At 41.0% G+C, this 25,557-nt stretch overlaps 1 protein-coding gene across 2 annotated transcripts in view; it reads left to right on the top strand.

The window, feature by feature from the left end:
• FAM117A (family with sequence similarity 117 member A) overlaps nucleotides 1-25,557 on the top strand; it is a 53,352-nt gene that overhangs the window by 9,319 nt on the left and 18,476 nt on the right. For both annotated transcript variants that reach the window (XM_043964191.1, XM_043964190.1), the window contains exon 2: nucleotides 23,504-23,673. In XM_043964191.1, coding sequence (XP_043820126.1) covers nucleotides 23,504-23,673 — 170 coding nt within the window. The remainder of the gene's footprint in view (nucleotides 1-23,503; nucleotides 23,674-25,557) is intronic.

The following is a 25,557-nucleotide window of genomic DNA, read 5'->3' as shown; positions in this document are numbered from 1 at the left end:
TGAAGTGGTTTTATAAGCCTGCCAGGCTGGGTGTAACATTTGACAAGAATGAAAATATGATTGGAAGAGAAGCCACTTCTCTCAACCACCTCCTCCCTTCCCACCCCTACCACACACTCCCTTTCTCTTAAGAGCTTTCTTCACTTTGTGCATATTTGATCGCCTACACAGTATTGATAGAACCACCACTGATAACACACATGTGCCCTTCCCCACAGCTGCATGCTGCCTGAAACTGCCTCATAGCTTCCATTTAGGCTTAGACCAGAGCCAAAAAGCCAATCCCAATCAGATTTGGCACAATGTTTAGGGGTGGGGGATGTTTAGCATTTGGGGAGTGGAGGGGAAGCAGCCTGAGTGATCTCAAAATAGCCCATGGTCTGGGTTTAGAGATTGGGGTGTGTGTCTGTGTGTGTGTGTGTCTGGGACATAGAGGACAGCACCTGGAACCTTTCTCACTACAGTCATAATTCTGTAGTTAAGTGTTCCTGAAACAGCTGCTTCTGCAGAAAAACTCCATAAACCGACCCTCTAAAAGACCTACAAATTTAGCTATGTTACAGCAAAGTTGAAAATATGAACCATTTGGAGTTCTAGCTTACATTTCTAGAATGCTTTATAGTTCTAAAGCATTTTCACATACATTATCTCCTTTGATTCTCATAACAGTCCTAAGAAGTAGGTATTGGTTTCCTTACCTTACTAGTGAGGTCTAAAAAGATTATGTTAGAAGTCACATAGTTAATAAGTGGTAGAGCCAAGACCAGGACTTAGCTCTTGATACCCACTCTAGTAGTCTAGTGATCCAAGCTGACTTTCCTCTGGTGTTTCAGGTCCAGTATTCCTAGTCATCTTGTGTGATCAGCAAATACAAATTCATTCAAATAGCTGGAGCAAAACAGACTTAATCCAGGAAGTTCACTCGTCACACATACGTCTTATCACCCCAACTAGATTGTAAGCTTTTTGAGGGCAAGCATATCTAGTGGGGTTTAAAAAAAAATTTTTTTTAAAGCTTTGAAACCTAGTATAAGTGCCTTTGAGATCAATGCCAGGGATCTCTCTGAATATGTCACTGAGAGTTGATTGTGTTTGATGAATGTGAGTGACATGAGGGGACCATGTGAGAGCTGCCTTAGCTTTTATTTATACATTTTTATACATTTATTTATACATTTATTTTTATTTTACATTTTTTTTATTTATACATTTATACATTTCCTATACTAGAGCAGTTCACTAGCCATGCTTGATGGAGGGGGGAGCAAGGAGACAGATGCTGTTCTATATCTGTCTTGAGATTTATCAAAGGGAGAGGGAGTCTAAAATTGTATATTTTACAATTTTACAAGTCAGAAGTGTTTGCTGTATGTCCATGGGAGACACTGAGAACCCTAGAGGAAAAAGATCAAAGCAAAACAAAACTTGGCATCAAATAGGAATGGCCCCTCTACTCTTGAGATATAAAGGATGGTGATGCAGAATAGCATGTTTGTAATATGGCCTGGACCTCATTACTGCAAGACCCTTGGTACCTATCTCCTTGTTGCCTCAGCAGGGCTCTATACTGCCTCCCCCACTCTGGATTTCCCCTCCATATATCCTTGTGGTAAACTGGTCAGACAGACAGATTATCTACTCTTAACACTACATTCTCTCTCCCCCACTCACAGACAGTACTCCCTCTGCTAGTTTTAGGTTACAGAGATAGAGTTGGGGTTATTGGGCTACAATGACTGGAGATCATTCAGGCATTTGCCTGGGGGGTGGGGTGGGCAGTGAAATTTCACCTGTGTATTTGCCTGGCTTATTTCACAGAGCTTAGGTGCTATGATATAGACAGCTCATACTACCAATGGAGGATGAATATAGAATAATTCTTCAGTCATTTATGTAGCCCCTTTTTTCAGCATTTATTTTCACACTTGTTTTAAGTCATGCAGCTATGAAGCACCTGTATGTGCAAGAAGGTATTGTACTGGGTGCTGTGAAAGATAAAAAGATGAAAACAAATGAAATTGTTATATTTAACTGTAACAAAGAAAGCTCTATGTAATAAAACCATTTCTGAGGCTCATGGAAACAGTGATTTGTTTTTGTTACTTATTTCAATTCTCCAAGGAGCTGTGATTTAAACATTTTTATTAGTATCTTTTGTTTTTACATCACCTTCATTTTCCAAAATGTCCTTTGCCCTTTGCCCACCCAGAGATTCATGCCTTATAATCAAAGGAACTGACACGATCTATAGTGAAGTATCAGAGAAAGACCTTTTTTTTAAATTCCAAAAGGTGAGCAAGCTCATATAACACATACTTTCTTTAATCTGTAGATTAGCTTTTCTTTAACCAGGGGACTTGATGGTGTTCTGAGTGTTTGTTGAAAGGGAGAAGAAAACTTTAGACTGATCATCAGTTGCATACCCTTCTTTCACCCTTAAGCTTTCCACACACCTGTATGTCCAAACAGCCACCAAAATAGAACGGTCCACAGAGATCCAGTAGGAGGAGAAATGGGGGTGAGATGTGTATGTATACAGGATAATTCTTGGTGTTCTGTATTATAGAATACTTATTTTTCATTTGCTAACTCACTTCAGGAAGACTGAATTTCGGCTTTGCTTCATCTTCAAGTCTAGTAAACCGGGAAGGTAATTTCTGCAATTATATCCAAATGATATAACAAAACAAATTTAATGGCTTGTGGAGTTCATTTTGATGGGATTTTATCAATGTGTATTATCACAATATCTCTTAAATCTCTTCATTTGATAGATGGGGCAATTGAAAAAACAGAAACAAAGACGTGCTCATCTGAATTCACATAAACAAAAGAGGGTGGAGCTAATACTTGAACCTAGGTCTCTTGCCTCTCAGCCCAGCAGGCCACCTTCCAACTTCTGTCCTTGATATGGACAGAGTTTGCCTCAGATCCTGGTAATGGATTTGGTGTGTAGTATATATTTGAACCTCCTTGGTTCAACCTTCGAAGCAGCTCAGGCAAGGGGAGATTTTCAGCAGTCAGCTGAAGTTCAGGGAATGCTGTCAGGATGTCCAGGTATCTTCTTGGGAAATTAGTTTCCTTGTTGGGCTTCCCTTCCAAGAATCATTCTGTAATATTTTCTCTCCTGAGATGCAGTGTAGATTCCTTAATGTGGAAGATGAGGTTTAAATGATCTTTTGGTGGCCAGTACTCTGCTATTTAAGCTCTGTGACTATGCCTTCTAGAAATGCAGATCACAGCCCATCCACAACAGCCCATGAACTCTCATCCATGTCTTCCCGTAAGTTCACTACAGGGACCCGTAGTGTGGAAACTATGAAATAATACCACTTTGCTTGCATTTTATTATGATGAGATCTGAGAAATAGTAATTGCAGGTATGGTGCTCAAAGAAGTCCCTGGGAGATCATTTGATCAAGAACATGCTGTTAATGAGGCTGAGTGTGTAGGTCTGATCCTAGTCTCATTGGGTGACTCAGGTTTACACAGAGAAACTCCATCCTCTGGCTGCAAACTACCCTAGCCACTGTCTTGCAATTGCATGTCTTTGGACATAAAAGGAAACCATGTAAGGGATTATGGGTAGCACAGCCCTTTCCCTACTACTAGAAAAATAACTGTGACCAGAAGGACACTGTGGTGTCTTGGGAATATCTCTAGACTTCCTTGAAAACCTGAGTTTAGGTTCTGGTATTACCACTTAGTGGGTGTGTGGGCAAGACACAACCTCTCTGAGCCTCAGTTTCCTAATCTGTAGGTTTAATAATACTTATCCTACCTACCTCACGGGGGTTGAAAGGATGAAATAAGTTAATTTGCATAATATACTTTGTAATAGGAAAATGCTTTATAAATGTAAGCTAAAATATCCTGCACTTAGTGGATCAAGAGAGTCCTCTCCATATAGAAAAACTAGCACCCTTTTAGTAAGAACTCTACATTAGCCACAGGACAGAAGATGATGGATTTCTTTTCTGGTAATCATTTGCTAGACATCTATACACAGGAGCATTGCCATTACAACCTGGTCCCCAAAGCTGCATGTCAGACACAATTGTGTACTTCTCAAATGTGCTTGGCCTACACATGCTGTTTGCTCTAAACAGTAGCCGTTTCATTATTTTTCCCTTCTCTTTTCCCTGCCCCACTTTTTTCCCATGTTCATAACAGTTATCCTTCAAGGGTCCAGCTTTGTGCATCTTTCCTTTAGGAAATCCTATCATGGGTTATCCTAAATGAAGGTAGAGTCTAGTCCCCATAGTCTTAGTTGTATTTTCCCATTGACCACACCAAGGAAGGCTACAGTCATTTAGTTTTTAATTTGCCTACAATTCGTATTCACCCATGGAAGTGGTACACTGTTTTTTGTTTTTTTAAGTTAAAGGTTATTACTGCTTCATTCTTTCCTCTGTTCCTTCTCAGAAGTGACAAAACCATGCAAGGGTGCCCAGTACCCCTAGTCCCAGCTGGGTCCCTGTTGATTGCAGCTTGAAGGCCTATGTTGGAGCAGCTGTGTAAACGGCTGCTGAGATCTACTTGAAGTATGCCATGTGAACTGAGCTGTTGCCCTCAAGTGGCTCTCAGAGACTTGGCCCTAGAAACTGACTGTGGGGGAAGGGTGGGAGGTCTTAGAAACTGACATCCCAAACGGTTTTCCTGGATCAGATTAATTCCTTATTCTCAGGAGCATAATTTTTTTCTTAACCAGGTGTGTGAAATGTGGTGAAGCTTTAGCAGTGGCTTCTCACTCAAGGAAGGGCAGGTCCAGAGCTTGTCTTATGCAGCAGGAGATGGTGGAACTCGTCTTCCATTAATGCTGAGCTGCCAGGCCCTCCCTTGTCTCCTCCCTTTCCTCTGGATGCAGGTGTTGAAGGACAAAATGACAAGCATCTGCTCAGATGCCATTGATGATCTGGAGCACAAACTTTAAGAACAATCTCCTTGAGTGACATACTTTATCAAAGATTCTTTCTTAATGGGCTGGTCAGACCTTTTTCTTGGACCTGGAGGGGACCACATGACCTTTGAGCCTCCCTCAAGATAACTGAATCATTGGCAAAACTAGGACTTCAGGATGGGAGCTACCCTGGGAGATTGCCCAGAAAAACTTATGACTTATAAAAGTTTCATTAATGTTCGTTTCTTTTTTATATTCCAGTTCCTTACCATTGACTGTCTTCACCCTCATAGAACCCTCCCTTGTAACAAATACAGTCAAGCAAAACAAACCCATTGGCCATGTTGGGAATTCATACTTCAGTTTATACCTATAGTCCCTCTATAGAGAGGTTGGAGAAATGCTTTCCCATCAGTCCTCTGAAGTCACAATTGGTCATTGCATTGATTAGAATTCTGAAGTCTTTCAATATTGCTTTTCTTACATTATATTGTTTTAAACTGTATTTTATATTGTATAAATTGTTCTGATTTACTTCCTTCTGAATCAGTTAATATATGTCTTTCCAAGTTTCTCTGAATGCTTTGTTTTCAAGATTTCTTAGGGCATTATCGATAATGATCAATTATACTCACATACTAGTTTGTCTGCCCATTCTCCTTCCAGTTCTTTATTGTAACAGAAAGTGCTGCTATACCCTTCCCCTTTGTCTCTGGCCTCCTTAGGGTATAGACTAATAGTGAAACTGCCAGGTCAAAGGGTTTCTACAGGAACTTTAGTGGCTTCTGTGATGTCATTCCAAATTATTTTCCATAATGGTTGGACCAGTTTGCCTTTCTTTCCACAGCCCCTCCAACATTTACCATTTTAGTGTTTTGTCATCTTGGGGTCTGAGTTGAAGCTTCAGAGTTGTTTTAGTTTGCATTTCCCATACAGTGATCTGAAGCATTCGTTCATATGATTCCTAACTGTCTATTTCTTCCCCTGAAAACTGACCATACAGATTCTGTGATTGCTTCTCTATTGAGGAATGGCTCTTGTTCATCTCCATGTTTGTATCAATTAAAATTTGGTAATTTTGCATAGATGTAGCAAAATATGAGAATTTGCATTTACTTTGAGGTCATGCTGCATCAATTTCAGAATACTGGGGGCAAGGGAATGGGACCCCAGGGATTTAGAATGGTATGTAGAAGCTATGGAATAGAACAATTTGAGCACCGACCAGTCAAGAACATTGATTGGCCACCTTCTATGAATAGCCCCAACTTCTGGGAGCTATGTATGTAAAGGTGTAATGTATAGCATCTTTAAGGAATTCCCAATTGAATGGGGAACAGAGAGAGGGTACAGACACCGAGAGAAACGTAAGTGAATGTAACAGCAGAAAAGTTTATAGCGAGGAAACAAAAGCACCAACAGGTGGTGGTGATCAGAGATGATGACTTCCTTTAGAGGAAGGGAGGGCTTAAGTAGGGCCTTAAAGGAAATGAAGCTGTCTGGACTCCTACAATGTTAGAATGAGGAGGTACCCTGGTGATCCTGAACTCTAAGCCCTTCATTGTCGAGCTAAGAAAATGAGGCAAGGGAAGAGCAAATGATATGGCTTGTATATAGAGACAATAGGTTATATACGTGCCCTGAGTTGTATGGGTACATGACTCTAGCTGCACTGTGAGACTTGCTTCTCTCCCCTCCCTCTCCCTTCCCCCTAGGTAAATGAATCAGAGTCCTTGTTCAGAGCCAGGAGTTTTGACTGTCACAGGCCTACTGAGGTGTTGCAGGGAAAGAAACATTGTACTTAGGGCTATGGTGCCTATGCAGTATTTAATCCTAGCCTGGCCAGGGCTTTCTGATCATGTGACATGACCCCTGCTGATCCCTGCTTGTGGTGAGCCACAGGTAAATTGAGCTCTATTTATGCCTCTCACCTGTTGGGGGGGGGGGCACTGTTGGAGAGCCTGTGGCCCAGCTGTCTGATACACCCTAGTAGGCAAATTCTCCCTTTGACCTTGTGTGTTGTTTTTCTTCATCTTTTTTAATCCTTCCTCAAATAATACCTCGGCCTTCTTTTTGAGCCTTACTTTCCCAAATGAGAAGCTGCTTAGTGTTTTGAATTTGTCAGTGGCCATTCCTTATCCACCACCTCTCTTCAGTCTTAAATATCATCCTAGAATTATAGAGTTAGAAAGAGCTGTGGAGGCAATTCAGTCAGATGTATTTTTAACCATCTAGGACATATAGTAGTCCATTTCTCTGGATTATATCCAGGGTCTGACTCCCACATTCTAATATGAAATCTTTATAGTCAAAAAGTTCTCAAAGCCCACTCAAGTCTTTCCTGCTTTAATTGAAACTCATTTCTATTGTCCTATAAAAGTGACATTGCAGCCATCCCCCCCAAAAAAAGCCCAAACCAAAACAACAAAAACCAACCCTTTTTTCAGATCCTGAGAAATAGCATTAACATTACATTTTAGGTGGTTCCCCCCCCCCAACTCTTTTAGCTTTTCCCCATGGGATTGATTTACTGTTCCTTTGTGCATTTTTAACCCTCTGCTCTAATCAATCTCCCCATACCCCCTTTAAGAGATGAAACTAATTCAGAGCATAGCAGGTCCACAGAACTATAAAAACCACTTAAAAGTTCTGTCCACATCTGTACCCTTGCTTGGACTTAGTATTTTGCTCCTGTCCTTGGGGTGAGGGGAAATAGGAGATTGGGAACCTTGTCCTAATTTGTATCACCATCCTTTTCATCTAAATACTGTCACTATCTAACAGCCACACATGGGCTGTTGCTTCTTTGTATGTTCAGATTTTGTATCTGGGAGAACCTTCATTAATTATGTTCTAGAAAGGTTCCAGTCCAAATCCCATACAACTTGTATGACCTTAGCCAAATCAGTTTAGCTTTCTGGGCCTCAGTTTCCTATCTGTAAAATGAAGACGTATTACATAGCTTCTAAGGTCCCTTATACTCTCATTCAATGAGCTTACTTTGTATTTACTGAAAGTTAACAAGAGCTTTTGAAGGTAAAAATATTCAAAGATCCTGGCTGGGAAGTGGTTTGAATATGTGCCTTCCGAAATGGAATTGTGCATTATCCACATTAATGAGAGTGGAGAGTAGGCAATGGTATGAACAATACCGTATGATGCATAATCTAAAAATAGTGTCTTTGGGGTTTGTATTGTGACTTTTTTTTTTTAAGTAGAGGGAAAGCAGTGGCATCACGCTACCAAAAGTTTTTCCCAATTCTGTTTTATTTTAATTAACAGTACATGTTTGCATTATCTAAGCATATATTAAACTTGTGGCAGCCAAGAAGTTTCCTTTGGGAGTGGAGGGAGAGACACAGGGGGAAGCCAGACTGGGCCACAAAGCCAATAATTCACATGTGGTTGAGTTGACTACAGTCCTAAAGGAACATTTGTTTTCTTTCCCTTTATTCTACATTTTTCTGGATCAGAAAATGAAGCCCTATGGCCTGATTTGTTTGGTGGCTTCTCCCCCCTGAGACATACCTGAGCAGTTTAGAATTCTTTGAGGCCTGGGCATTTTCCATCTTGTCCCCAGGATATAGTTTACTCCATTCTCAAGGGAGATTGGCTGTAGAGAACAAGGACTTCCAGAGAAGGAGACCCAAATTTCTGCTGTTGTATGATCCCTTGGAACTTAGTTCCTCTCCTTGAGCCATGTCTGTAACTCATAGCATTTAAAGCTAAATGGGACCAGGGACCACATAGTCCAATTCTCTCTTTTTACACAAGGAAACTATGACCCACATAGGTCAACTGACTTGCCTGAGGTCACATAGTAAGTGGCACAATTGCGATTTAAACCCAGGTCCTATGAATCTAAATCAAATGCTCTTTCCTACCTCCCATAGAAATCTCTGTCCTCTCTACTACATGAGGATAGATGGAAATGTGTGGGATAATGCTTTCACCCACAAAACAAATCCAAGATGGTGGTGTAATCTCCCTTCACTAGGTCCTATTCTCACACCACTTATTGACTCAAAGGTCGGCTTAAACTTAGTTTTGATGTCTTTGATAGAAAACAGTTAGTAACAAGTAGTGACAGGACTAGAATATTTGTGCCATTCAGTTTTCCCACCCCAGATCTCTTATTTTCAAATACTTATGGAATAGAGTATTAGAAAACCATTCTCTTATGTTATTTATGGCAATCAGTGCAAAGGTCCAGCAATTTCCAAAGGAAAACATACTTCAGTCAGGAACTGAGAGGCACACACAGAGTGCCAGAGGGAGGGATGGAGAGAGAGAGAGAGACAGAAACACAGAGAGAGAGGATGTTGAAATCCTGCAGAGAATTTAGATTAAAGGTGAAAAGTTCACACCACTTCCTTTTTCTTCTAACTGCAGCTTCTTGAGAATCGAGCAAATGTCGTTTTGAATATGAATACTGTCTTTGGAGTTGATGCTGTCCTCCCTGCTGGATTGAAATGCTCTAGTGCTCCTCCTATTGAATGATTTCCCACAATGACATTTCCAGATGGGTCTCTCCTTGGGCCCCTTTTCCAGCTGCCTGCAGAGGCAAGCTTTATTCAGGGGAATGACTGTGAAGCCAGGAATTCTTTCACTTGGCTCCCCTCTCCTGAGCTATAAACTACAACATGGCGTTAGCAATGAGTTCAGGCCCTTCAGAGAAGTTTTTCGTGTGAGTATACAACAAATGTGCGTTCTCTTTCCCTATTTAGAACTCTTCTTGGTAAAGGGGATTGTCTCCTTATTCTTAGGATTTTTGAGTTCAGTAACTACTGGTTGCTGAAGGAAATGTCTGAAGCCCCTCTTTTAGATTCTCATTTGAAACCCAAGAACTCCTTGTGCTGTTTCCAAGGAGCACTTAGGAGTAGTCAGATGGTCAAATTGGAGACTTGACTTTAAACACAACTTCCCTGGAGCACACTTCCTCCACAACTCTCATGCCACTCCCTACCAAGTTGGACCACAAGGGCTTTGAAAGCCCCACTGTTTGACAGAGTTGCTGGTGGGATTGTTCTTTGCTTGCTGCAAATTCTTAGGCATCACTCCTTGCTATCTTCCAAACTGCCGTTTGCCAGAGCCAAAATAGGACAGGGCTACGGGAGCTTTGTCCCAGGCACCAACATTTTTGAGGCATACTTCCTTCTGAAGACCATCGTTTGTGTACCTTGTACCTTTGGGTACTTACTCCACTGGCTTGCAGAGCATGTGAGATAATGAAGGAGGGGGGTAGCTGTAGCAGGTGTCAGGAGAAAAGGAAGAGATTCGTGGAGAAACCTGTCCCCACCTTCCTGCTCCCCCCAACCCATTACATTTTTTTTTTTTACATATAAGGTATTTTATTTTTTCCGTTACATGTAAAGATAGTTCTCAACTTTTGTTTATACAAGCTTTACAATTTCAGATTTTTCTCCCTCCCCTCCCTCACCCCTCCCCTAGACAGCAAGTAATCTGATATAGGTTATATCTATATATCTCTATACATATACATATAGATATATATACACACACATAATAACATTAATCCTATTTCTGCATTAATCCTGTTACAAGAGAAAAAATCAGAGCAGTGATGCAAAACCTCAAAAAAGAAAAAAAAAAACCAACAGCACCCAAAACAAAAGAAATAGTATGGTTCAACCAGCATCTATACTCCACAGTTCTTTTTTTTTTTTCTTGGATTTGGAGATCCTCTTCTATCATGAGTTCCCTGGAACTCTTCTGTACCATTGCATTGGTGAGAAGAATATAGTCCTTCACAGTAGGTCAACACTCAATGTTGATGATACTGTGTACAATGTTCTTCTGGTTCTGCTCATCTCACTCATCATCAGCTCACATAAGACCCTCCAGGTTTCTCTGAACTCCTCCTGCTCATCGTTTCTTACAGCACAATAGTATTCCATTGTATTCATATACCACAACTTGTCCAGCCATTCCCCAATTGATGGGCACCCCCTCAACTTCCAATTCCTTGCTACCACGTAAAGAGCAGCTATAAATATTTTTGTACAACCCATTACATTTTTTTTAGTTAGAATATCCCTTCCAGAGCCAATTTTCCTTCTTCTGAAATGAACAAAAGTAACACTGGGGAGGGATGCTCCCTCTCCTCCCACACTGATTTTGTCCCAAATACTAAAATTCCTGGGACCCGGCAGCTTCATGCTGAGCAAACCCCAAACCCCTGGTATGCTCAGGTTCCTGCATCTCCATCCCAGCTGCCAGCTGCAGATGTCCTGTGAAAGAGTCTTCTCCAGGAGATCACTAACTGTCCTCACCACACCTTCCTCCTCCCAACCCTCTTGGAGCCTCTCCTTTCCCTAATATTTTTAGCTGCTTTTTCCTCTTAATCCTGCAAAAGGCACATGCCTCTCTGGACAGCCACGATGGTGCATTTATGAGGCATCTTCTCTGTGCCAGGCACTGTGTTAGTTGGCACTGCAGGCACAGACATAAGTAAGGCCATTCTTGCCCTCATGGAGCTTACAGTTCAACAGGCTGCTTTGACATGCAGTACAGATAAGTATTCTTAGATCGTCAAGTTTAGACCAGGAAAGGAGTTATCTAGTCACGGATTAGAGGTCATCTAGTCCAGTGATTCTCAAACTCTGGGGTCTCAGGACCTTTTTATACTCCTAAGATTCTCGAGGACTGCTCCACAACAAGCATTTGTTTATGTGGGCTATATCTACCAATGTTTGCCATTTTGGAAATTAAAACATCCTTGTATTATGAAAATATTTTTGACCTTGTAGACTTCCTGAAAGGATCTTAGGGACCCTAGGCCACACTTTGAGGAACACTGATCTAGTCCAATTCTCTTATTTAACAAATGAGGAAACTGAGGCTCAGAAGTGTTTTATCTATAGGTCATGCAGGATAATCAGTCAACAAGTACTAAGTCCCTACTATGTCCTAGCCATTGAAGATACAAAGAGAACAATCCATATTTGCAGTGATCATAAAAAGTAAAAGTTGGGGGCAGCTAGGTGGCGCAGTGGATAAAGCCGGCCCTGGATTCAGGAGGACCTGAGTTCAAATCCGGCTTCAGATACTTGACACTTACTAGCTGTGGACCCTGGGCAAGTCACTTAATCCCCATTGCCCTGCAAAAAATAAATAAATAAAAATAATGATAAAAAAGGTAAAAGTCTGTAAGGCAGGCAAAGTGCTATAAGAAATCTGAGAGACGAGATTGCTTCTGCCTGAGGATCAGGGAAGGAAGGCTTCTTGGGAGATTGAGCATTTGAGCTGGATCTTGAAGGATGGGTAGGATTTCAATTGCTAGACATTGGGAAGGAGAGACAAGCATTTATTCAGGGTGGAGGGGACAGTGTGAAGAAAGGCAGGGAGGAAAGAAAGCGTGGATCAGGTTCCACTTTTTGCCCTCATCTTTCTTACATCCAAGCTACAGCTCTGAAAATAGGTGTCTGGGCCACGTGCCCATGGCCTAGGAGAAATCAGCTAGTGGGGCTAGAGGAGGAAAGAGCTTTTTGGCTTTTCCTTTATCTTCTCCTTTGATTTTGATTTCTATTTTTAAATGGATGTCTTTTGTTTTATATCTCACTATATCACATTCATTTCCAAATATATCCTCCCCACACCTTACCTTTGTTCCCTTATAACAAAGATTAAAAAAGAAAAAGGAGAAAAACAGTTGAGCTAAACCAACCTACACCTCAACCAGATCTGACAATATATGCAACATTGCCCGCCCCCACTAAGGAGGAAGCACATATGTTTTCTCAGCTCATCTTCAGTGCCAAGCTTGGTCATTACAAATGCACCTGCATTTAGTTTCATTTTCTTCTTGCTTGTTTCCTTTGCATGGTTGTATTCGTTGTGTAGATTTTAAAAATTGTTTATGGTTACTTTACTCTGCATGATGAATTCATACAAGTCTTCCCATGTTTCTCGGAATTCTTCACATTTGTTGCTTTTATAGTGCAGATAGATTTAGCCATTTTCTGTTCAATGGATACCTACTTTCTTTGCTATTACAAATGTGCATATGTACATGTATTTATGTTTGTGTATATACATACATGTATATATAACTTTTCTTTGATGTCCTTAAGGTATATACCCAGCTGTGAGATCTTTGGGTTAAAGGGTATAGACATTTTAAGCATAATTTTTCCATTTGATCTTTATGGGTGCTATCAGGATTGGGGGCAAAGGAGGTTAGGAGAGAGACCCACTTTGTGATTTTTATAAACTAATATTTGTGTTCTGACCTGAGCTGAGTGTGAAGGGGCACAGGAAGAGGCCTGGGGAAAGTATCATTGGTCAGTGTGAGCAGGGATAATGGGGTTTTAAAACCTAAGTGTGCAAAAGGAATTTGTCATTGATTTGTTCATTCCACAAGTCTCTATAGAGCAAAGGCTCTTAACCTCTTTGTGTGGTGTGGATTCCTCTGGCTGATAAAGTCTATGGTTTCAGAATAATTTTTTTTTTTTAATTTTAGTGAGGCAATTGGGGTTAAGTGACTTGCCCAGGGTCACACAGCTAGTAAGTGTTAAGTGTCTGAGGTCGGATTTGAACTCAGGTACTCCTGAATCCAGGGCCGGTGCTCCATCCACTGCGCCACCTAGCTGCCCCATAATGTTTTCTTAATGTATAAAATGCATAGGATTCCAAAGTTAACAAACAAGTTCACAGACAGCAAGAGTTGTGCTAGAGTCTTGACCCTTCTACTTTCTATTCTGCCCTCTCTCAGCTGCTCAGTCTTGCCCATGGCAGTTTTACTATCCTCACCTTGGCTGAGGATAGTAAATAAAATGGAAATTCACTTTGTTATTGCCCAGGCTGAATTGTTGTGGGAGGTAAGATCATAAGCTTATAGATTTGGAGTTAGAATGGGCCTTAGAGGTTACCTAGTTCAGTCCCTACATTTGCCATAATAACAGCTTGAAGAATTCAGAGAAGAATGGAGAGATTTATTTGAATTGATGTAGAATGAAGTGAGCAGAACTGGGGAAAAATATAAAATGTATCCCTTTATAAATGGAAAGAATAAAAACAAAAACAAAAAGCCAACCCCAAACTCCAAAACTTAACACTCTACTTAGTACTGGAGAAGAAACAAGAATATGTACCTATGATCATCCTTCTTTGCAGAGGTGATGAAATAGGAGTATATAACATTGCATGTACTGTCAGCCTCAGTTAATGTGTTACGTTTGCTGTGAACTGTTTATTTTTTTCCTGTCTTTTTAGTTACAAGGATGTGGGAATATATACAGAAATGAAGGTGATATAAAAATTTTTTTTAGTTGTTGTAGCCCAAATTAAGTTGGCCAGGGGCTATTTTTCCACTCCTGCTTCAGTCTCCATTCCCCTGTCAGTGAGTCACTAGTCTAGCTGAAAATAGCCATAGAGTACTCTTCTCTTTCTGTGTCTGTGTCTTCCATACTCTTACTCTCTCCCCTTCCTAACACTGTTCATGTCCCTTGTTCCCCCCTCTCTCTCTCCAGGGCAGGAATGGGTAAAAGAAGAAGGATAATTACCCATAAAGAGTAAAGGCTAGGGAGATGAGAGGAGGTGGGGTTCCTGAAAAGGTATTTGCCCCCAAAAGTTGGGTGGCAATAATTTGTTTAATGAAGGGAGAGGGAAAAACTTCCCTGAGCCCCCTTTGAGACCTGCCAAGTAGCCTTACCACTTGGGTTTGCTTGATTGGTTTAGAGGTTAACCTTTCTTTGGCTGAATTTGAACTCGGTATCCTCATTGTCTCTGGATGAACCAAGGTGTTGGCCTTCTGTACATCAGCTGGCTTTGGCTTATCTATGATTTCTGTGTGATTGACTTGTTTGTATTCCCTTCCTTATAGTACTTCTCCAAGACAGCAAGAGGCTGATCTGTTCTTTGCCCGAACAAGGAAGCTATTACTAGGGGGAGCAGTTGGGAGACAGAGCCGAGTGGCTCTGGAAGATAGGACCTGAGGCCTCTTATCTCTGGTGCCTTTTTTTTTTTTTTAACCATGCCCAAGAGTTGAAAAGCCCCCACCATTGCTCAGCTAAAGGGTGAAGTGGCCTGGCCTCCTGCCAGGGTTCTCAGCCAGGTGGTAGGGCTGTGGAGGCTGGTGCCTGTGATGGGCTGATAACACCACCAGGGTGCTGTAAACAGGACACTCCACCCTTATTCAATGGCCCAGCCTCAGCTCCTGCAGCCTGTCCTGGCTGTCCTGGCCTAAAACTGTGCTCCCAGGGCCTTATGGTTCCATGATCTCATTTCTGGTGGTGCATGCTTCTTTGCCTACATGTTGACTATCCTCCTCTCCCACTCCCAAATCTGAACGGAGGTATCCAATCCCTTCCCTAAATGAATCTAGTAGTCCTCTTAACCACAGACAGCTGTGGGGACTTCCTCTTGTGGCTTTTCTTCCTCTTCCTAAGACCAGAAACTCTACTGGGTGGTGTCCAAAGCCCAACTCTTCCTTGGGAAACCCGACAAACCCATGGGGGATAGAAACTAATAGTCAATTGACCCCTGAGCTCATACTCTGCCCACTCGGGTTAATTAATTGGAGCCAGGATCTGGTTGGCTGGGCATGCTTAGATGTACCTCTGTAGCTACTGATGCCTTTTTGACCTAAAGGTTGTTCTAGTTCCCTTTTAAAAAAATTTTAAAATCGTTTTTTGGTGAGGCAATTGGGGTTAAGTGACTTGCCCAGGGTCACCATAGCTAGTAAGTGTCAAGTGTCTGAGGTCAGATTTGAACTCAGGTCCTTTTGAATCCAGGGCTGGTGCTTTATCCACTGCACCACCTAGCTGCCCCCTAGTTCCCTTTTAATAATAATGTCATAATACATATTGCTACCTTTCTATAAATGGAATAGTCCACCTCACTTCAACCTTTCTTCAGTGCATGGTCTTGGTAACAGAACTAGAACTCCATATAACTTCCACAAGGAAATGGCCCGAGTTATAAATTGCCATTTCCCCTTTTTTGCTGGGGGACATATGGTCAATAATAACTCACATATAGCATTTTAAAGCTTGCAGAGTACTCTTCAAACACACTTTTATTTGCTCCTCATTTTAACTCTATGAGGTAGGAACTTTTCCCAAAAAAGTCCAGTCTTTTCCCCTCTCCTTCAGGCCCAAAGGAGGTGTTGCAACCGTTTGCGTTACCCTGAGAAGGGCCTAGCTGGGCCAAGAAACTTAGAATTTCAAGGGGAGGGGAAGACTGGCAAAAAAGATGTGACAGAAGAAGGTAATTCTTTCATCTTGTGCCTGACTATGGGCTGCATAGAGAGCAGAATGTTGCTGTAGAGGTTAGGACCGGGAGCCAGCTCTCTTTCTCCGTCTCTGGGTAGAAGAATTTAGGCAGACCCATCAGTTCTACTGAATGACAAAGGAGTCAGAATTTGGGCCTCATTTCTCAGGTCAGAACTTTTTTTCCAGATGAGTTCAGTCAGCTCTCTGTGAATCAGTGGCTACTAGAATCAGAGAGGCCAGTGATTTTAACTGGGGAATATCCTGATTTCTTTCCTTGTTCTCTGCCTTTTGACTGTTAGTATTGTTCTCTATAATAGCAAGAGCCAGGGAAGGGGAAAAGATGCCCGTCCGTTGCTGGTCAGAGTAGTAGGGGAGGTCCAGGAAGTAGTCATATTCTTCACATATTCCAGGATTGTAAGTACTTCTCATCTTTTCTGAGTGTAGTGAATTGAAAATTGACTATTACAGGGATTACATATCCAGTGCGTGTTATTGGAAAGGGTGGTATAGAAACAGAAGTGCTGTGTGACTGGTAGAAAATCCAGATAAATAGAGCATTCTAGTCCCTTGGACAGCAAAGAGATCAAATCAGTCAATACTTAAAAAAATTAAATCAGTCTCTTCACTGGAAGGTCAAATACTAAAATCTGCATCTTAAATACTTTGGCCACATAATGAGAAGATGGGACTCATTGGAAAAGATGCTGATGTTGAGAAAGATTGAAGGCAAAAGGAAAAGGGGTCAGCAAAGGATGAGACGAATAGATGGTTTCATGGAAACAAGGACTAACATGGAGAGAGAGTAGAAGATAGAAGGCTCAGACACAACTGAATGATTAAACAACAACAACAAAACATAATCCAAAGGGTTAGTGGGGGCAGGTCCCTCTTTCACTCTGTTGAGAACTGTTTTCCTTCCAGATTGTGGTGAAATAGACTCAAGAATTGTGACATCCAGATCTCTTCTTCCCTGCCCTATGTTGGCTGAATTTGCCCTTCTGCCTGGCTTTTTACTCCTTGACATGTGGTTTCATAAATTTGCCTTTCAGAGCCTCTGCCTTATCTGTGAATTTGTATGATTTTAGGGGAATGAGGTGAATATATTTTGTTAATTAGCTGCTTTGGGTTAGATCTACCCTTTGATCCTATACTCAAAATGGAAGTAATAAAAGGAGGCAGCGTGAAGGAAAGAAAGCCTAGGAGATGGAAATGCTTTTTTACTGACATACTTTGTAACTTAGGGCAAACTAATAACACCCTTAGCCTGTAAAATGGTAGGAGTAATTCCTGCCTCTTCCTCTTTCATAAAGTAAGCAAAAATTAATATAATCAAGTCTTAAATTATCTTTACTAAGGGAGGAGACCATTGGCTTTGATAAAGCTAAGCAGCCACTAATTTTTTTTTTTTTAAGTGAGGCAATTGGGGTTAAGTGACTTGCCCAGGGTCACACAGCTAGTAAGTGTTAAGTGTCTGAGGCCGGATTTGAACTCAGGTCCTCCTGACTCCAGGGCCGGTGCTCTATCCACTGCGCCACCTAGCCGCCCCGGCAGCCACTAATTTTAAAAGTATTACCTTTAGAATAAATACATCTGATTAATAGCAGATTTGCTTTTCCAAATTTATTAAGCTAATATTCAAAATGAATTTGTCTTGTATGATGATTTTTCCTTGCTTCTCAACATTGTGTAGTTTTGTTTCCCTTTGTTCAGCAACAACATGATTATAACTTCTTTGGAATCACTTGATGTAGTACATTTTGTTGTAACCTTTCCTTTTTGTTTTTTTCATGTTTATTTTCATAGGTGTCTCTTGTTTGCAGCAAATTGTTAGATTTTGTTTTTATTTCATATCCAGTCTGCCTTTCTCTTTCATTTTTTTGGATTATTTAATCCTTTTACACTTAAGATGTGACAGTTAAGTTTGTATTTTTCTCTATTTCTGTTATATTGATTTGTTTATTTATACCCTTCTTTTTTTTTTTTTTAAGTGAGACAATTGGGGTTAAGTGACTTGCCCAGGGTCACACAACTAGTAAGTGTCAAGTGTCTAAGGCCATATTTGAACTTAAGTTCTCCTGAATCCAGGGCCAGTGCTCTATCCACTGTGCCACCTAACTGCCCCCTTCTTTTTTTATAATCTGTACTTTGTCCCCCCAATTAGTTTTTTTTTCTTTCTTTTTTTTGTGGGGCAATGAGGGTTAAGTGACCTGCCCAGGGTCACACAGCTAGTAAGTGTCAAGTGTCTGAAGCCGGCTTTGAACTTGGGTCCTCCTGAATCCAGGGCCAGTGCTTTATCCACTGTGCCACCTAGCTGCCCCTCCCACAATTAGTTTTTGCTATTAGTAGACTACTTCGGTGCTGGTCTGTTCCTACAAATTTACCAAGTTGCTTAGATTTACTTAAATTATTATTATTGGGGGGAGGGCGGGGCAATAAGGGTTAAGTGACTTGCCCAGGGTCACACAGCCAGTAAGTGTCAAGTGTCTGAGGCCAGATTTGAACTCAGGTCTTCCTGAATCCAGGGTTGGTGCTTTATCTACTGTACCACCTAGCTGCCCCTGATTTACTTAAATTATTAATGTCTCTTTCTTCCTATTTATGTATGTATTTAGTTATCTACCCTTTCTTTTCCACCCAGATAAGCCTGTGGTTCAAAATCTTGCCACTCCCTCTCTCTGTCCCAAACCACTTAGCTTAAGTTACATTGTTTTGTGGTACCCTTCTTCTTTTTTTTATATTTAGAATTTTATTTTCCCAAATTACATGTAAAACACAAGTTTTGACATCAATTTAAAAAATAAGCTTAGAATCCTATTTCTATCACTTCTAGACTATTATGAACTTTATTCACAGGTTTATAGGCTGTATATCCTTTTTTATTCCTTTTTTTCCTATGTCCTTCATGAGAAGTAACATTTAGCTACCAGATACATACAGACTAGGCAGAAGGTAACAGAAAGGAAAGCACAAATTGCTTAGGGGGAACCAGGAAAGGACTCCTGTGTTTGATCTGAGTCTTAAAGGAAGGCAGAGATTCTAAGAGGTGGAAGTTATTAGGGGAACAGCCAGTGCAAAGGCATGGTAACAGTGTCATGTGTGAAGAACAGCAAATATGCCATTGTGTATGCATTGATTGGGGTGGAGGAGTGTAAAATATCAGAAGATTGGAAAGGTAGAAAGGAGCCAGGTTGTGAAGAGCTTTAAATACTGAAGAAAAAATTTTATATTTGATCCTAGAGATAATAGGGAGCCCTTGGAGTTTATCGATTGCCAGGATGTGGGAAGGGAGTCATGGGGATGGGGAAAGACTTGTGTCTTAGGAAGTTGTGAGGATAGATTGGAGTGGGGAGGAGACTTGAGGCAGGGAAACCACTTAGAAGACAACTGTAGTTGTTGAGACGAGACCGATGAGGGCCCAAATAATGATGCTGGCTATCAGTGGAGGTAATGGAACATGGACAAGAAATGTTGTCTAGGTTGAGGAGTAAAAAGTTGAAGTTTATAACTCAGATGAGCTTTGTAACTCAGAGGTTACAAACCTGAGTGACTAGGATATCGGGGCCCTTGACAGTAATAGGGAAATTCATAAGAGGGGTAGGATTTTTGGGGAAAGACAATGAATTCTGTTTTGAGAAGTCTATAGGACACCCCAGTTTGAAATGCCCCATAGGCTGTTAGTGATGCAGGACTAAATGGAATTTGGAAGAGAGGCTAGGGCTGGATATAGATCTAGGGTTTGTGTGGAGTTAATTGAGTAATTGATCACTGAATTCATGGGAGCAATGAGATCACCAAAGGAGAAGCTATAGAGATAAAAGAGGGTAAAGGATAGATCCTTAGGGGACATCCACAGTTAGTGGAAACAACTTGGATGGAAATGCAGCACAGGAGACTAAGAAGGTTCCAGTCAGGCTAGTAAAAGAACCTAGGAGGGACAGCTAGGTGGCTCAGTAGATAAAGCACTGGCCCTGAATTCAGGAGGACCCGAGTTCAAATCCAGCCTCAGACACTTGACACTTACTAGCTGTGTGACCCTGGGCAAGTCACTTAACCCTCATTGCCCACCAAAAAAAAAAAAAGGCATGAAAAGAACCTAGGAGGGAGCAGTGTTGTGAAAACCCAGGGGAGAGAGAATATATGGGTGTATATTGATTATTGTCAGAGGCTGTAGAGAAGTCAAGGATGAGAACTGAGGAAAGGCCATTAGATTTGGCAATTAAGAGATCATTGGTTACTTTGGAGAGGGCACTGAAGGTGAATGATGAAGTTAGAAGTCAGAGTACAGATTTGGAAGAGAATAAGAGGAAGGGAACTAGAGGTGCTCAGTGTAGTTGTTTTGTTTTTTAAGGAGTTTAAAAGGGAGAGGAGAGATATTATAGCTAGCAGAGATGGTAGCATAAGTGAGGGTTTTTTTTTTAAGGATGGGGAAAACATAGGCACATTTGTAGTCAGTAGAGAAGGAAGCAGGGAGCAATTGAAGATTAAATAGAGTAGGGATGGTTATGGGTGCGGTGTACTGGAGAAGATGAGATCAAGGACCTGTATAAAAACGTTGAGCCTTGGAAAGAAGAAAGACCACCTCTTCATTAGAGACTGAGGATACTGGGTAATGATTTCAGCATGCTGTATAATGGGAAGGGGAGAAATAGGGGTTCTTGGTGAATTGCCCCCATTTTTCTTGGTTAAGGTCCAAGGTCCTCGGCTGGGAGGGGGATGCCATAGGAGACTTCAGGAAAGAGAATAAGGTTTGGAGCAGCTGCTGTTTTTGAGTGTACTAGACAGTCAATCAAAGAGGTATAGGAGGATTACCTTGGTGCATTGAGGGTTCAGGTAAGATTAGATAGCATACATTTTTAGGGCACCTATTCATGGTTTTGTGACTTACTCCAGCTCTATTCAGGAACATGAGAGTAAGAGGGAAAAAATAGGTGGTGAGATTTGGGGTTTGGTGAGCTGTGTGATTGGCAATGGGACAAGGAGGCAAGGGATTCAAGAGCAGAGAGGGGATAATGTAGAGTGAATAGGTTTACCACCCAAGGGGTCAAGATTGGGAAATGACGAGAGTATAGTCAGAGTAGGGGTGATAACTTAGGAAAGTTTGGAAGTCATGGTGAGGATGAAAGGCATAGGGAGAGATGGAATGATAAAAGATTTTGATTAAATTAAAGGAATTTTGGAATTTGTGAACATCAAAGTAGAACATGCTTGTGTGTACGTGTGTGGTAGCAAGATCAAGACTATGACCATTGCTGTGAGTAGGAGAAAGAAAAATGGTGGAGGAAAAATAGGACTTGGGAAATGAGTGGACTAAGGAAATGGAAAGTTAGGGTGTTTGAAGGAACATCAATGTTTATGCTGAAGTCCCCTAGTATAATTGTAGAAGTTGTGGAGAGGGAGACTGTTAGGTAGTCCATTAGCATCTTAGGTTGGGTGATAAATTTGAAGGCCTCAAAGGAGGCCTGAAATAACTCTTTTCATTGAAGGTTCATCTTTTTTCATTAATGATTAAATTCAGCTTTGAACCACATTATTTTGGTTATGACCTGAGCTCCTTTGCTTTTCTGGAGTTTCTCACTCTGAGGAGTCTGCAAAATTCTTTATTCACTATGGATTTTTAGTTCTTTTTCTTTCATACTTGTTCCATTTTTATGGCCTTTAAAATATTTTACAAATTTTTACTGTCTTAGTATTTGTTTCTGTGCTTTGAAGCTAGCCTTTCTCTTGTAGTCTCCCCCCACCCACCCCTCTACCGTTTATTTATTTGTTTATTTTTGAAGTCCCAGTGCCTTGTCTGTGGATTTCTTCTTCACTCTTTGGCTCCTACCACTTCTGCTCTTTCAGAGACACTCCTCCCTCTCCTCCTTGTGGGCCCCCCCCCCCCCAGAGGAGACGGTTTGGAGATGGACGGTGTTTACCCACAGTCATGGAAACTCCTTTGATTCTTTTCCCTTCTAGCTGGTTTGTTATCTCATCCTCCCCGCTTCCTACCAACTCCTAAGAGTGGCACCAACTTTCCTTGGCTGAGTAGAATCAGTGGTTTGTGTTGTCTGTGCCCATGAGGTTAACGGAGTAGGGGGAAAGTATTTCACAAGACGTTAACCTTGTATGGTGTTTCTATCTTAGCTTTAATTACTATAGTTTTTATGCATACTTCTTCCTTTTTTTGATTGTAAGAGCTACTACTGTGCCATTTTACCAATCTGCATGGCAGCTAGAAGTCCATCTAGGGTTAAATATTGCCTTGGATTGTAGGACATCAGATTATGTGAAAACATTTTCTGTTTTAGAAGAAACACTCTTATGATTTTAGTTAAGGTTAGTTATTGGTGACTATTGTGATAACCTGGATAATTGAAACTTAGATGATTCAGAAAAGTAAAAATTTACCACTTGTTTCAACCTCTGCCTTCACTATAAATCATACTGTATGTACTAGTGAAATGAATAAATTTGATTGGCTCCCAGCTTCCCTCTGCTTTGGTTTTACTACCCAATATGTCTGCCTGAAAGGGCAGAAAGAAATCATTCCAACGTCATGGATATTATCATGTATTCTTCATCCCTAGATAGTTGGAGTTGGCATTATTATTTTCATCTTGATTGTCTTGCTTCCCTGGAGTTGAATTCTGAGAGAAGTCCGAATTGCTAGTAACATAGATTGACTTCTTACTCTACTTAAGACCTTGTGCTGAATACTGAGATCTAAAGGGTAAGAGGCCTAGTCCCTTTTCTTAGAAAAACACTAGTCTAGGCAGAACCTGAAGACCTTTTTCATCTAAATAAACCAGATCCAACATGACATCAATAACACTGCATGTATAATGATGTGGTCTCCTTGGAATGACTTGGCTTTCTAGATAGATTGAGCATTTCTTAAATGTTTTTTCTGTACCAGGTGCTAAGTGCGACCTGGGGATACAAATACAAGCTAGCAATATAGCCACTTCCCTCCAAGAGCTCACATCCTAATGGAGGAAGACAACAAATTAAAGGGTTTTGGAAAGGGGCTGGTAAGGAGGATTTACTTATCAGAGCTGGAGAAGTCAGAGGCCCCACATCCAAGATTTTGGAGGGAGGGCAATGAGAGCTGAGAACAAAAGGTATGCCATGGTGTCTGATGACAAAAGGGTCCCCACCCTTGCTCAAATGTCTTTCTCACTTCCTCCTCTTCCCTCTCTACTCTCAAAGCTGTGTAATCCAAAATAGTAAAAAATAACAAGATGTTTATAGAAGAAAAAACAAGAAGGGTCCGATAGAGTTAGGGGAGCTGGCTGACTGAGGACGGTTAGCAAGGCTGGCTGATTGAGGGTGGTGACTGCATTTGATTCCTCTGTGCTGACGTCAGTACTCGGGCTGTGCTTTCTTCCAGCCAGTGTCCCGTGTTCAGCGGCCCCAGAAAAGTCAGTATGTAGGCACCGACCGCCCCGAGTCCGGCGTACGTTCTCCCTGGACACAATCCTTGGTTCCTACCTACTGGGCCAGTGGCCAAGAGATGCTGATGGCGCCTCCACCTGCTACACCAATGACAAGGCCACCCAGGTAATGCAGCTTTCCCTCGTTTTCCCCAGCAGGGGTGGTTCTCAGATGGATGATCCAGCTAAGGGGCACTTGATCAATAGCATAAGTTATCCACACTAATAGTAAAGAGTAATGGCTCATATAATAGATATGTGCTGGGATAATTTTCAAACATAATGTTTTGCCTGCCTAGATTAAGAGTAATATAATTTGTTTTTTCTGAATACCTACCCAAATGGTGGCAGATAAGTCATCTTGGGATTTTCAGTTTTGCAATGAATAATTCCTCTTTGGATATCTAAATTGAGTTTGCTTTACCTTTGGAATGAGTTATGATTTTTAAAAAGTAAATTTACCTTCCTAATGATATGTTTAGGATGGTAATAGATTGTTTGCATTCCTTGAGTATGCCCCAACTGATGAAAGGGGTATGGTGACTTGGGGATGTGAAAAAGGGAAAAACCTGACTGAGATTGAAAGTTTGCACATGGAGGTAATAGAGAATTGACTTCTAGTTGTATAGAAGGCAGTGGATGTTATCTGGTATCAAAGGTCCCTCTTACTAGAATGGTGATTCTGTCACTATTCTCCTATAAATTATTTATTTTGTTTTTTAAATTATTCAAATTACTTTTAAAATTTGAAACATTATTATTTGTTTTAAAATGTTTAGTAATTTATTTTCCCTAATTTTTAACATTTTTAATAATTTTTAACATTTGTTTTTAAAATTTTAAGTTCCAAATTCTTTCCCTTTCTCCTTCCTCACTTCCTTCATTAAGAAGGCAAATAATCCAATACAGGTTATACACATGTAGTTGTGCAAAACATATTTCCATATTAGTCATGTTACAAAGGAAAACAAACCCAAAAAATAAAACGTTTTAAAAGTATGCTTCAATCTGTATTCAGATACCATCAGTTCTTTCTCTGGGTATAGATAATGTTTTTTCATCATAAATCCTGCATGTTGTCTTGGATCATTGTATTGCTGAGAAGAGCTAAGTCACAACTGACCATCTTACAATTTGCATTTAGAGTCAGAAGATCTAAGTTCTAATCCCAGATCTTCCACTTGGTACCCATGTGATCTTAGGCAAAACTTAACCTTTCTGGCTTTCACTTTTCTCATCTGCAAAATGAGTGTGCTGAAGTAAATGACCCCTCCCCCCCTCAATCCATATCAACTCTGGGGTCCTATGATCACTTGCTGTTTTCTCATCTTCCTGTCTCCCGAAGGTCATTTCTCCTCTTCTTATCCCCACTTTGGCAATTTCATGGACTAGCAAAAATTCCAACTATTACTTCTAAGTAAATAACTCTCAAATCTATATCTTCAGTGCTGACCTTTCTCCCGAGCTCCAGACCCACACTCAAAATGTCGAGTGAACTGACAGTCCTGTCATCAAGTCAGACTAAACTTGTCCAAAATAACCCTTCTCGTGACCCTGCTCTTTCTGTCTGTGACACCACCATTTCCTAGACTTCTTTCTTTTCTCTCCTTTCTCATAATAGTCAGTTACTAAATCCTTCCTGTGGCTCTGTTATCTCTCTTAAATATATCCTTCCTTATCTAATCCTGCTGTCCATCTTTGTTCAGACCCTATCACAACTGGGCTATTGAAACAGTCATAACAGATCTTCCTGCCTCCACTTTCCTCTGCCCTGCTCCTTACTCCCTGTCTTTCTCCTTACTGCCAGAATTATCCTTATTCATGGATATGATCCTGTAGCCTCCCACGTTCTTGAAAGTTCCTTAGCCTCTACAGAACACAATTCCAACCCCTTAATATATAACCTGCTGGACTAGCTCTCTCCCACCTTTCTTACTTATCCTCCATATACTCTGTGGTCCAGCTAGACTAGACTCCCCCTCCCCTATATATAACCAGCTCCTTTGTAAGC

This window comes from Dromiciops gliroides, chromosome 4, assembly GCF_019393635.1.
Source record: "Dromiciops gliroides isolate mDroGli1 chromosome 4, mDroGli1.pri, whole genome shotgun sequence".
Lineage (NCBI taxonomy): Eukaryota > Metazoa > Chordata > Mammalia > Microbiotheria > Microbiotheriidae > Dromiciops > Dromiciops gliroides.
The sequence above is the reverse complement of the archived record's forward strand: the minus strand, read 5'-3'. Positions and strand labels throughout refer to the sequence as shown.